The sequence below is a fragment of the Motacilla alba genome, chromosome 1 (genome assembly GCF_015832195.1).
Source record: "Motacilla alba alba isolate MOTALB_02 chromosome 1, Motacilla_alba_V1.0_pri, whole genome shotgun sequence".
In the NCBI taxonomy this organism is placed as follows: domain Eukaryota; kingdom Metazoa; phylum Chordata; class Aves; order Passeriformes; family Motacillidae; genus Motacilla; species Motacilla alba.
In genome coordinates this window covers 38,273,800-38,286,082 of record NC_052016.1, presented here as the reverse complement: position 1 = coordinate 38,286,082, position 12,283 = coordinate 38,273,800, and the positions used below count along the sequence as shown (strand labels likewise).

General features: G+C 49.0%; 1 protein-coding gene across 1 annotated transcript; it reads left to right on the top strand.

Moving 5' to 3' along the window:
* Nucleotides 1-5,516: 5,516 nt before the first annotated feature.
* On the top strand, nt 5,517-7,916 carry LOC119708143 (homeobox protein NANOG-like). The gene is made up of 4 exons (XM_038154179.1): nt 5,517-5,712; nt 6,025-6,299; nt 7,026-7,115; nt 7,494-7,916. Exons 1-4 carry the CDS (start codon nt 5,517-5,519, stop codon nt 7,914-7,916), a joined length of 984 nt encoding a protein of 327 aa, XP_038010107.1.
* Nucleotides 7,917-12,283: the final 4,367 nt, after the last annotated feature.

Below are 12,283 nucleotides of genomic sequence, written 5' to 3'. Positions count from 1 at the left end.
AAAATATGAAGTACAGGTAATTTTAAGCTTTACACCAATAATGACGGCAGTGCTATGTTCCCCTGCCCACTTTCCACCCTTCACTGGATTTAATTCCTAGACAAATGACACCCAGTTAAGAAAGCTCCAGCCTCTCACTGTTGGTCTCTTCTTTGTCTCTTTCTCTTTCCATCTCAGCCAAGTCGGCCTTCTAAATATTGTCAGACAAAAGCAGGTAAATCTTTTTCTTCCGTCAGGCGGCGCAGACAACATCCACTTGCAGATCCCATTCCACAGCCCTGGGCTTACCGGCTCCGCCATTCAGATGTAGAGCGGGTGCCAGCCAGGGAGCCTCAGGCTCTAACACTTGCTAATCGCTCATGAATGCATGTGCAAGAGCCCGTTTTGGAGAAAAGCAGAGGGTTTATAGGTGGGGGCAAGGGCCAGACAATGGGGGGATCCCTGTCTCAAGCCCTGACAGATTTGAAAACTGAGCACCATTTTTCCTAATACTAGCATTCGCTGTAATTAGAGACTTGCATCACAGGTGATCTGCTCCTCTGGGGACTTCCCGGGACTTAAAAAAACACGGCACAGATTTGGCACCGTGCGCTGCCTGAAAAGTATGTGTTAACTCGGAAGAATTTGGTCGTGGGATGTGTTAGAAGCGCTTCCAGACTGTGTGCCCACTTACGGCCTGCACGAGTGTGATTACAGCCACCCACTTGGCACATAATCCTCATTAGTTCTGTCCTGATTTTAATTTACCATGGGCACATACATGGGATCATCCTCAGATGAGAGATGTGGGAGAAAGCAGGTGCCATAATACGTGGTGAACTTGAGAGAGCATGAGATTCAGCCACCACTTCAGTGTCCCGCTTGAACTGAAGGCTCTGGCAGCACTGCATTTTGTAGGAAGCTATCCTTATGAGAACGAGGAAGACAAAGAAGTCTCAGCAGAGGGGGGAAAAAACCCTTCTGTGTAATTTCAAAGTTCATGAGTGGTGTGTGTTTGGAGAACAAAAGACAAAGTGCTTGATACAGAGCAGCCTTTCGAGGAGAGTGGGGGAGGTGGCTCATGCCAAGCGCAGGGCCTTGGTACAGTGCAAAACACGGGATTTGTCATTCCCCCCTTAGGGTGGAAGCGGCAGAAAGCATTTGAAGACAGCTCTGTCTGTGCTGTTTGCTTTTAGTGAGAGGACTACTAACTGCGCCTGTGGGAACAACCACACCAGGGACAGCGGGGAGCGGGGAGGATTCCAGCAGAGACGATGCTTGGAAGGCTTTTGCCCGATGTGCACATCTCTCCATGTTCCCCAGGATTTCGCATGACCCTGGCTCCAAGCTGCTTGCGAGACTGCTCCACATTCCAGCTGATGGGCACTGGTAGGGCATGCTTCTTGAGATGAGAGCTTACAGATACCGCACTCTGGCATCACGTGCATGGCAGGCACGGATGAAGGATTAGTAAAGAAAGAACAGACCTATCAAACCCTAGAAAATCATGGTCTCTCTAGCCTGCTTCCCACCTGCTTTTTGACACGCAGCTTTCTTGCCTTTCCAGGGAAGCACTTGGCTTTGTGCCATGGATGCCCTGCGCCAGTCTGCCCCCACACCGCTAACAAAGGGCCACATCACCCAGTAATTCTCAGGGCATTGAGAGACCGGGCTGCCAGGGGGAGGGACAAGATTTGTCCTTTTCTCTACCTGCTCCCCTAAAGAGTCGAGAGAAAGGAAAACTGTATTTTAATATGAATGAGGACCTAATTTTTGTTATTCTTTCTTGATTCCCTTCCTTCTACAGACTGTCATCTTGGGTCCAGAGTGCAGGCTATGACCATGCTACCTGGGACAGGCTGTCCAGAGCCAAGGGCTGGGCAAGTACTGAGGTCTGCCGGGCAGGAGTGTCTTCAAACACCTAACCTGGGGAGTGTTCGCCTACAACAAAAATAAAATAATAAAATTAAATGTGCCTGCTTGGGACGAAAACAGACAAGCTCAGCAGAACACAAGGCAAGGATTTCTAGTTGCCTTCCCCAAGCACACACATCGCTGTCAGAGGATGGTGGTTGCCAGGAAAACCTCCGATGGGCAGTGGGGCTCTGGCCGTGGCTCCCTGTTCAGTAATACCGAGCCAGCACCCTGCTGCCCCGCTGAGCACCGCCAACACGAGCAGAATGGCACAGCGACACGCAGTGGCACTTCTCAGCCTCTACCAAAACATAGGCGACCCGCACTACAGCCAGCTGCAGGAGGCAGGAGAGCACCTAATCTATGCAAAATTCGAGACAATCTCTACCACTATAGCATTATCCTGTTGATCAAAATGAGTTTGGCGATGCTCTGAGGTAGGAAAAGCCCGGCATTTCTGACCCAGTGGTGGGAGTTCCAGAGCTGGATTTACAGCCTTAGCCAGCTGGTGCTTCCCCAGCCTCCATCCATGTAAACTGGTGTTTTTGCATCACTTCAGAGCAAGCTTGAGCTCCAGCCCTCTGAAGGCAGGGACCCTACTGAGAATAATGGGAGATCCTTGTAGGGGGAACTTCCCGGATGAAACACCTTCCAGCCACAGTCCCAACTCACTGTGCTTAGACAAAGAGGCCAAGACTGCTTTTGGACCTGAGCTTCTGTCTGTGCTACTGAAGCACTACAGAAAGGGCTTGTTAGAGCATGCTGCAGCCCAGTGAGTGACTGCATTCAGTCCCATACACTTGATAGGAAAGATGTGTCCTGATTGTCTTTACAAACAACTCAATGGGTGAGGGTATGGGTGTCAAGAATAAGCCAACTTATTACTCACCTAACTAATGTTCCACAGTACATAATGAGTGCATAATGAGCTAAGAACTGAAGAAGAAGGGGGTAGCCACAGAATGAAGGGAGAGGGGGACACAATCCAGTGTCAAAACCCATATTGTTCCTGCTATTTGGCCCTGTTGGGAAAAACAGGATTAGACTAGATCTGACCTGTGTTGCTGTTTCAGCTGAAAACAGTTCCAAAAGGAACACAAGTGGATACTTGCATCTGCTCTGTGAGTCATTCCCAACACTTTATAAAAGCACATCATCTCTAGTGATTTTAAAATTTTAAAAATTGTAAAAATTTTCCAACGTTTTTTGGAAGCACATCAGCTCTAGAGATTCATGGGCAGTATATCCAATCTGAAGGCTGATGGTGCCACAGGCAGATGTTCCAGACCTGATCAACCCATGAGCTTCCAAATGTCCACATCATGTTTCCCATAGCACTCCCTGTGTCTGTCTGACTTCTGGATTTACCTTTGCAATATGTTTCCATGTATATCATTTATTTGGGGGAAAATAACTGAATTTCTTTTCCTAAATTTCAGTTACCTGAACTGAAATTATTTTCCTTTTCCTAAATAAATAATTTATTTTCCTGACTTTAGATGGTACGGTTTTATACACTTACACAAGTCTTATTTCTCTCACAATTACCTAAAAAATATATGTTTGGTGAAGTGATTGGTGGTATTGTTGGGTGAGGGGGCAAATTATCCTCACTCGAAGGGGATATGTGGAAAAGAGATTCGGTAGTTAAAGCATAAAACAAAGGGAATGGAGGACAAATGGGATGAGAAAACGAAAATACGAACAAAGATAAAAAAAAAAAAAAAGGAGAGGGAGAATTAAATCAGCTGCGTGCTCACTACAAAGCAGGTCTGACCCTGGGACAGAAGCTGATATATACGCAAAAACCTGATCTATGTATGAAAATTGCAGACTGTGAGCAGTCCTGCTGCCTCTCCAAACATACACACGCAGCTCTCCGAGGGAGGATGTGCTGATATGCTGGCAGAGGCGGTGTTACTCCGTCTGTAAAACTCTAATCCCTGCGCCGCGGTTCATCCTCCCCAGCCGTGTGTCCTCGGACGACTCGGGGGTTCCCGCAGGCTCTGGGGCCGCCAAACACCAGGGCTGGGCTTGCAGAAACCCCGCGGGTTTTTCCGTCTTTGCAAAGGGCTGCTTCTGGCGAACTCGGAGAGCCCCCGCGGGGACCACGCGTGCCCGGGGCAGCCCTGCCAGCAGGGGACACGGGGACCGGCGGCTCCCTGCCCCGCCAAGGGCGGCAGGACGGCTTCGCCCCCGAGGGAAAACCCCTTTCCGTTCGTGCATCTGCTCTGCGAGCCCCGAGCGAGTGACCTGCCCAAACCCACAGCCCGGCTGCCTCTGCTTGCTTTGGGGCCAGAACCAGGCTCTGGCTCTAGCTCGGTATTTTCATTAGAAGAGATCATAACCTCTTTCTCCCACATTCCTAATAGTCCTGACTGGATCTTGTCCGGATTCTGAGAAACTAAATCATTAATTAGGAGGTGATCAAAAGTAAGCCCGGCAAGGACCCTTCTTCCTTGCTGGCTCAGGGGACCAGCTGGGGCTCATTAGGACTCAAGATAGGAGGCGGAGATAAAATTGAAATCAAGGGAGGCCTTTCTCCGTCAGGTCCTAAAGACGTTTAGCAGTGCAGCAGGTTAGTAGCTACACCCCTGCCTGTGTCCTGTTTCTTTGCACTGGAAGGGGTGGGGGATTTGCTTGATGTGTCACGCGCCTTCATTTGTACTTTTTCCAGGTGGTTTTCCAGGTTTTGTAACTCCCGGGGTGTGAGAGCCTACCGATAAGTTTTAAATTTCCTTAAAGTAAGCAGTAATAGCTGTGGGAGGAGGGTGGCAAGGGAAACAGTTTATTCCCCCCGAGAAGGCCGTAGGCCCTAACTTCAAATCCTTAAGGTCTGTAAAGTTCTTTTACAGCTGCAGTGCTCTTGTCTCCTTTTGAATTTGACCCGGTGATTCCCATCCCTCCCTACTGAGTAACAAAATATTTTTTTTCATTTTTTGTTTTAAGATATCACTTTCTAAAAAGTCTTAAATGGTGGGGGAAACAAGCTTGGAAAATGTGCAGAGCAGGACTGCCTGGCGAAGCCTTGGGCGAAGCCGCCGGGAAAAGCGGCCTGGCTTTCTTTGAGCCCTCTTCCCCGCTACACAGACACGGCTCTGTATAGGCCCATGCCCCCTGCCCTCCGTCCGGATTCACTAGCGGGGAGATGGAGGGCTTATCTCTTTGCAATGATGGTGGCGATCTGCAATGCAGACGCACAAAGCCTCCTCATGCCCCGCGGCCCCGTCCGGGGCCATTCTCTCTGTTTGGGTGGGGACCTGTGAAATGTGGGGGTGGGGGTGTCTGCCGAGCTCCGTCCAACTCACCGGGCGACTCCGCTCAGGCCCGCTGCCCCGAGGGGCGAGCAAGGACCTCCTTCCCACGCCCCAGCAGGGAGTGATGTACTCATCCCCGCCGTGGCATCTACCAGCCAACTTGGCAAGCGCAGCCCTGTGTCCCGGCCCTCCCCCGGTCCCTGAATACCCTCGAAGTCCCTTCCCCCCAATCAACCAACTTTTAACATGACAATGGCCATGACAATACCCTCCAGCCAAGGCCAGGCTGGGGCGGACTTAAAGCATCTCCCCCCAAAGGAGTGCCTGTCCGCGGGCTGCCGGCAGACTCGACGGTCACTTCCACTCATGCTTGGGGCAGGGGGACCCGGCCCGGCCATGAGCACCCACCTAGGCACGCCGCAGTACGTGCTGTACCCCGGCGCGGCCAGGTACGGGGACTATTACTGGCTCTCCGCAGGCAGCATGGACAGCGCGCCCACCGAGGAGGCTCCGGCGCCGGACGCGCTCCCGCTGCCCGCGGCCAAGACGCCCAGTCCCTCAGGTACGTGGCCGGCCGGCCGAGTGATCGGGCTGCTGCCCTGGCCTGGGAGTGCCCCGGGGCTGGGAGGCGATGTCGCTGCTGCGGGCGGGAGCCGGGCGCCAGCGTGGCCACTCTGCCCACACGGGACGGGCCAAAGGGGCGCATCGGTTCCGCTGCCGTGAGGCGACCTGTGGCCCGCTGCCCACGGCTGCGGAGCCCCGGCGGGTCCCCAGGGCACCCGCAATCTCAAATTCTTCCGATAAGCTGGGCTTTCAAGGTTTTTTGAGTGTTCCCTGACTTACTTTGCTCACCTCAGTTCTCTTTTCTCCTCAGTTGACTCTCCAGCCTCCTCCAGCTCTGGGACGCTCACCCAGTACCACACCCCCGACTCCGCCACCAGCCCCACGGCAGCGGGGAGCCCGTCTCCCCACTCCTCTCTCCAGAAGGTCAAGGCGCAAGGCAAGGGTGTGGTGAAGACGGGCAAGAGCCGCACAGCCTTCTCGCAGGAGCAGCTGAAAGCCCTACACCAGCGCTTCCAGAACCAGAAGTACCTCAGTCCCCAGCAGATCCGGGAGCTGGCTGCTGCCCTTGAGCTCACCTACAAGCAGGTGAACATCTTGCAGTTGATTTGGGGTCTTTTTTCCCCCTCCTTTTTTTTTTTTTTTCAATTGTGGTTTTCGTGTTTCTTGGACCCCAGAGAGAAGTTTCTTTCATTATCTTGTAAGTGCTACCTCTTACGTGAGAGCAGAGGGTGTGAAAATCTATGACTCAGCCTAATGTTCGGTTCCAGCACTATCCACCCACTGCGTGCAGGTGTTTGAAAGGCCCTGCAGAGCAGCAAAGCAGGGCTGTGCAGAGTCAGGTTAGTGTTCTGCATGGACATGTGTTGTCTCTGAATGTAGAAAGAGACCTGCACTGCTATGCAAGTGGCCTTCCCTAGTCGGAGTGGCACCGCGGGCTCTCCCTAGAGGGAAGGTCCTTGCCCCAGTGGCTGCTTGTGTCTGACTAAAGGAGCCACTCACTCCTGAGCCCTGACCATGGCACAGTAGAGAGACAGTGCTGTACAACCTGATTTCTGCAGTTGCCTTGGCCGGTGTTTTAGGTAGGGTTTCTAAAGTCAGGAAAGATCCGGTGGTGATCTGAGGAGTAGGAAGATTAGTTTTCGTGTCTCAGCTCTGTGATTTCACCATCACCGGCATCCTCCTGCACATTGTTAGCTGCTGAAATTATTTACAGTATTAAAAGTCAGAAATGAGATTGTAGCAAAAATAAGGATGTATAGCAAGCTCTCAAAAATTAATTTCTGATTTATGTCCTTTCTGCATCACTTTTAGGTGAAAACATGGTTTCAGAATCAACGGATGAAATTTAAGCGTTGCCAAAAGGAGAGCCAGTGGATGGATAAAGGGATGTATTTACCACAGGTGAGTAAACTCCCCCATCACCACCAGTCACGCCTCCTCCAGTCAGCGGGGAGAAGTGTATCATGTCCAACCTGGTAATCCCAACAAGCCACAGGACTCAATGTTACCAAGCCAGTTGTATTCCTCGTAACAGGCCTTACAATGGCATCTCTTTTAAGCTGGGTTTCCTCCCCTGCGTGGTTGTTCCTGGACACGTTGAGCTGGAGATTACTAACCGGCCAACTCTGCTATTACTGGTCTACTGGGAGGACAATGGGCATGAAAAAGGCGCTATTGTTCGGCTTAGAGGGGGGCCTGGGGGAGAAAAGAGGACCCATCCAAAAGAATGGGCCGTTGGTGTGGTTCTGCACTGCTGAACGACTTTTCTTTGTCTCCTAGAATGGGGTTCATCAGGCTGCATACCTGGATATAGCACCCACGTTCCACCAGGTCTTCCCTGCCGGTTCCAGCAGGAACTTCCAGGCTGTGTCCAACGTGCACCAGGCTTACAGCAGCGGCCAGACTTACGGAAATGGGCAGAACCTGTACTCGTTCCCCTCTGTGGAGGATGAGGGGCTCTTTGGAAAAGGTGGTACGAGCTGCAACACTCAGCAAACCATGGGTTTATTAAACCAGCAAATGAACTTCTATCACAGCTACTTTGACAATATAGATTATGTCGGCGTAGAGGTTGATGACACCTTCAACTTCCAGAGCACCTCTGACGCTGTCACACCTTTTTCGAGCTCTCCTATACAGAATCAATGCCAGTTACCTTGGCATCCCATGGGGACCCAGAGTGGGTATGAGTCTCAGGTTTGAGTATTTTTTCTCCCACCTCTTGTGTTCACCCATGGGATTCCCAGGGTTTTGAAGTCATGTTCTATTTGTTTTTCTTGCCCCTCCTCCACTACTACTGTTTTAACTAATGGGGGGGGGTCAGCATCCTGCTGTCTGAGGCCAGTTTCCTATTTAAGTGTGCCTGTCTGTTCATAGCTAACCCTTGGCAAAGATGCTTTGGGTATTGATGAGTTTGAACCTCATTCATTGAGGCCAGTGTGCAATGTTGCAGCTGTGAACAGCAGAGGTTGTTAAGGTTTGTTTGTTGTTCAAGTCTCACCACCTTCTTTGCTGCCTCTCTAGCAGGTGATCTCTGATCCTTGCCCTCTGCGTCTTGCAGCAGAGCTTCCACTGCAAAGAAGGTGAATGTTTGTTGTTGCTGAATAATTTTTCATAGTTCGTTTTTTTGCAGTGTTACCGAGCATGTTTCATGTTTTGTCCATGTTGTGTTTTATGGATTTTTCTGGTTGATGTTCAGTGTTCTTAATGTTAATGTTCTTACAAAGTTGTTTGAATTGAAAATAAATTACTTTATTTTAATATTGTGATGCTGTCACCAGCTTGCATTTGAACAGCTGGCTATGAGAGTCGTTGCGCTATACAGGTTAGACCTGCAGTACTGAGGAAAAGGAGGAAAAAAATAACCCTACCGTGTTTCACCCAGAGCTGGGATCAAGTAATGAATTCTATCGGCCTGTTTTTAATATGCTGGTGTGTAGCCTTCTGCAAGGAGGGTGGGGGAGGTTCTAGGACCAGGCAACTGGACAAGTTGCTGGCTTGAAGTGATGTGCAGCCCCGTAACATTCTTCTATTAGCCCTTGAGCAGCAGTGCTTCAAAAAAAAAAAAGTATTACAGAAGAAGGATGGAGCAAAAGAAAGTGTCCTGGAGATTGTGTGGCCTCCTGCTGGTGCTCTAGAAGGTCACAACTGGAGGTCTGGAATCCCGCTTAATTGAATATGCAGCTCTGTTGAGGTTCTTGTGCTGACCTCAAATGGCAACAGAAGTCTGCGACTAAGTAACTAAATCTCCTGCCTCCAGCATTAAAACAAAACCTGAACCAAGTTGCTATTTGGTCATACTCCAAACTAGCAGAAATTGTGTCGGGTTTAATCCCACATTCTTTAAAGTACACTACACCACTGAAGCCCTTCATCTGCCCGAAAGGGGTAATTCAACCGGTACTCCCACCAAGCACAATTAGCTAAACTGGCAGCTGACTGCTCAGGCTCAGACAGCTTCAGGTCCTCTGCTGAACACAACCTGCTTGTGTGGGTGCAAAAGCATATCCCCTCTTTTCCTCTTGCAATGCTGCACTCCTCTGCTCCTGAGGCAAGGTACAGTAGGGACAGGATGGAGAGAGGAGCAGAGGCTTGAGCCTGTGTAAAGGACAAAAGAATGAGTTACTCATATGTATGGGCTGCCAACCTTAAACCAGGAGAAAAAGATAAATCTGGCCCAGAAGAGAGGAAAATGCCAGGTTCACATGGTTTTCTGTATTACAGAACAAGAGCTTCTTTCCCATCTGGATGGGCGATTCATATCCCAGTAGCATTGAATGAATTCTGGGTAATTTTTTAGCAATAGTAATAATTTCAACAATTGCCTTGAAAAAATAGAGGTGAACCATATGAATCACCTATACAAGTCATACATACTATGCCTTGTCTTTCAGCTTTAGAATTAGCAGCTCATGGTTTTGGGGTTCTTTTAAGATGAAGTCTTTAAAGAAGTAATATACAGATCTTTGCAGAACAATTGCAGAGGATGCCTGCTGCAGTTTACCTGTGCTGCTCCGTATGTTTAGTTTCCACGTGTCTGCTGCAAGGGTAAGGAGATAGCCACAACTCTGCTGGCAGATGTCCTTCTGCAAAAGCAGATCTTGTTGCTAAAACAGCCCTGGGGCTGAGAATGATTGCTCTGCATGTTGTGGTTTGTTACTCCATGTACTGTGGGAGTGTTCTGTGGAAATTGAGTGTTCCCTCATGGCTGTGTTATTCCCCTGGTTGCTCAGCCTGGGTTGCGTGCAGGTTTGGCAAGCACGTGTAGCTGGAGGGAGCATGCAGAGCAGCTGTTCTTCGAGTTTTGGAAGGTGTGCTGGAAAGGACTCCTAGTTGCCAAGGAAGTGTTTCTAGAGCCTGTGGAATTAAAAAACAGGGCTCTGTCTTTCCACAGAGCTGGTGATCTCTTCTGTTACCTTCATGTGCCTGAATCACATCACCATGTGAAACAACTGCACAGGTAATTGGGCACTACTACCAAAACTGGTGGAGATGCAGGTGCCTCCAGCCTCATACTTGCAGAAGTGTTGGTATTAGTTCCTTAGAGGAAGAAAGTGCATGCCAGCAGAAGCTCTTTCTGCTAGGATGCATTACACCTCTGTTAGGACTGCTGCTTCTCCTGACTGCTGTGTAACAGTGACTTCTGCACACTGCAAAGACGATTTGCCTTGCCAGCAAATCTTTTTAGGATCAAGCTGTAAGATGATTTGGAGCTCCTCATATGCATTACAGCTTGTGGAAATACACTCCTCATTTACAATATCTGCCCTCACAAAATAAGCTGCAGATATAATTCCAGTGAAGGAGAGAATTCCACCTAAACAGAAGAAATTTGGTCTGGTACAGATTATGTAGACTAGGATTTTGTTCTGTAGTTCACTGGGTTCCAGCTCTCCCACAGGGAAAATACCAAGAGCACTGGAAACAACCTCATTCCTTGGTCTCCATGTCAATGTGGCCTGCAGGGGTTTTACAAGCTACATGTTTCTTCTAGGTGATCCAGGAGCAAGGGCTCACAGCCCTAGTCGTCTCTCTAGTGCAGATAAAAGTAATGATCTTCGCTTTAATAGGCTCTTCCCTACAGGCATATGTAAGCACATTTAGCTATCTAACTACACCGCATGACTCGCAGGCTGAGCTAACAGGGTTTTGGGTTTTGGAAATTTTCAGTCAAGCATTGCCACATGTCTCTGGCCTGGCCCGTCATCAGAGGGCAGCAGCATATTGGCTGATACTGAATAGTCATGAGGCATGAATGACTCTAAATCATTGCTCTTGGATATTAAAATAAAAGGAAAAAAAAAAAAAGCCAAAATAAACTTTAAAAAATCCCAACAACAAAAAACCAAAACAAAAAAAAACAAACAAAAAAAAAAAAAAACCAAAAAAAAAAGAAACCACAATCCCAAGTCTTTTCCTTCCTCTGAGGGTCATGTACTCTTCATGCTGTCCAAAGTTTTGAAGAGTACCTTAGGGTCATATCTGAGAATCTCTTTTATAACCAGGCTAGAATTAATTTCTCATACTTGACAAAAGTCCATCTGCTGCCTAGCAGTTGGAGAGTGTCCAGGCCATTAAATCTTTTACAAATTACAACACTGGGACTTCTGTTTTGGGGGAGCCCCAAGATCCAGCTTAGTAATTGCTTAGATACTAGAGAAGGACCAGTGTCCCTCTGGCTGGCTGGGGCTGAGGGACTCCCTCCAACAGTAGCTGCATTCCTGCTGTTTTTACACAGAACACTGGGAATGCAGCTCCTGATACAGTAGACATCAATGATCTCACTTCCTGGGAGCTGCTTACTTGCCTGTTTGGAATTGCTGCAGGCTTTTGGACTCCATAACCACCTGTGACAATAAGGTCTTATCTTTGGATGTTACCTCTGAAAAATTGTGTCTCTGAAGAAACCACAAGATTTGGTACTGTTTGTTAGCACTAGTTTGCTGAAGATCAATAGCAGGGAGATCACAGCTGTTGCTCTTACAGACAGCAGCTTTCTGCAAGCCAGTCCCGGAGCCTCCACAGCAAAATCCTGCTTGTCCTAAAGCTTCTCTGAAGGAGCAGGACGTGACATGTGACTCCTTTTCCAGAGAGTTATTAGTGAGGACGTGCTGCAAGCTCAATTTTTTTCACCTACAGCCGCCTTTGATGGGATGGCATGGAAAGGTTTTAGGTTATATTCAGGTGAGTAAACAGAACTGTTGGCTTGAGAAGAACTGAAAAATATCTTCATTCTGGTGTGAGAGCCTTGATAATTGCCACTATTGTCCACCCTCCGATGTTAGCCAGCACCTTTTTAGTCAACTTAATTGTTCCCCACCCCTCGGATGGTTTCAAGAACAGTCTTGCCCATCCTTAGCCACTTAATGGTTGCAAGAGGAGAGGGTGGGGGCTGTGCCGGAACTATATGACTCACCATCCAAAAGGCCTTATCTTTCCTCAAATCTTGCCGACCACTTGTTGAGGTTCAATGCCGGGCAGTACACAAGCACCATGCAGCCACTCAACTTGATCACACCCCATCACTGGGATGGGGGAGAGAATCAGAAGACTAAAAGTGAGAAAACTCG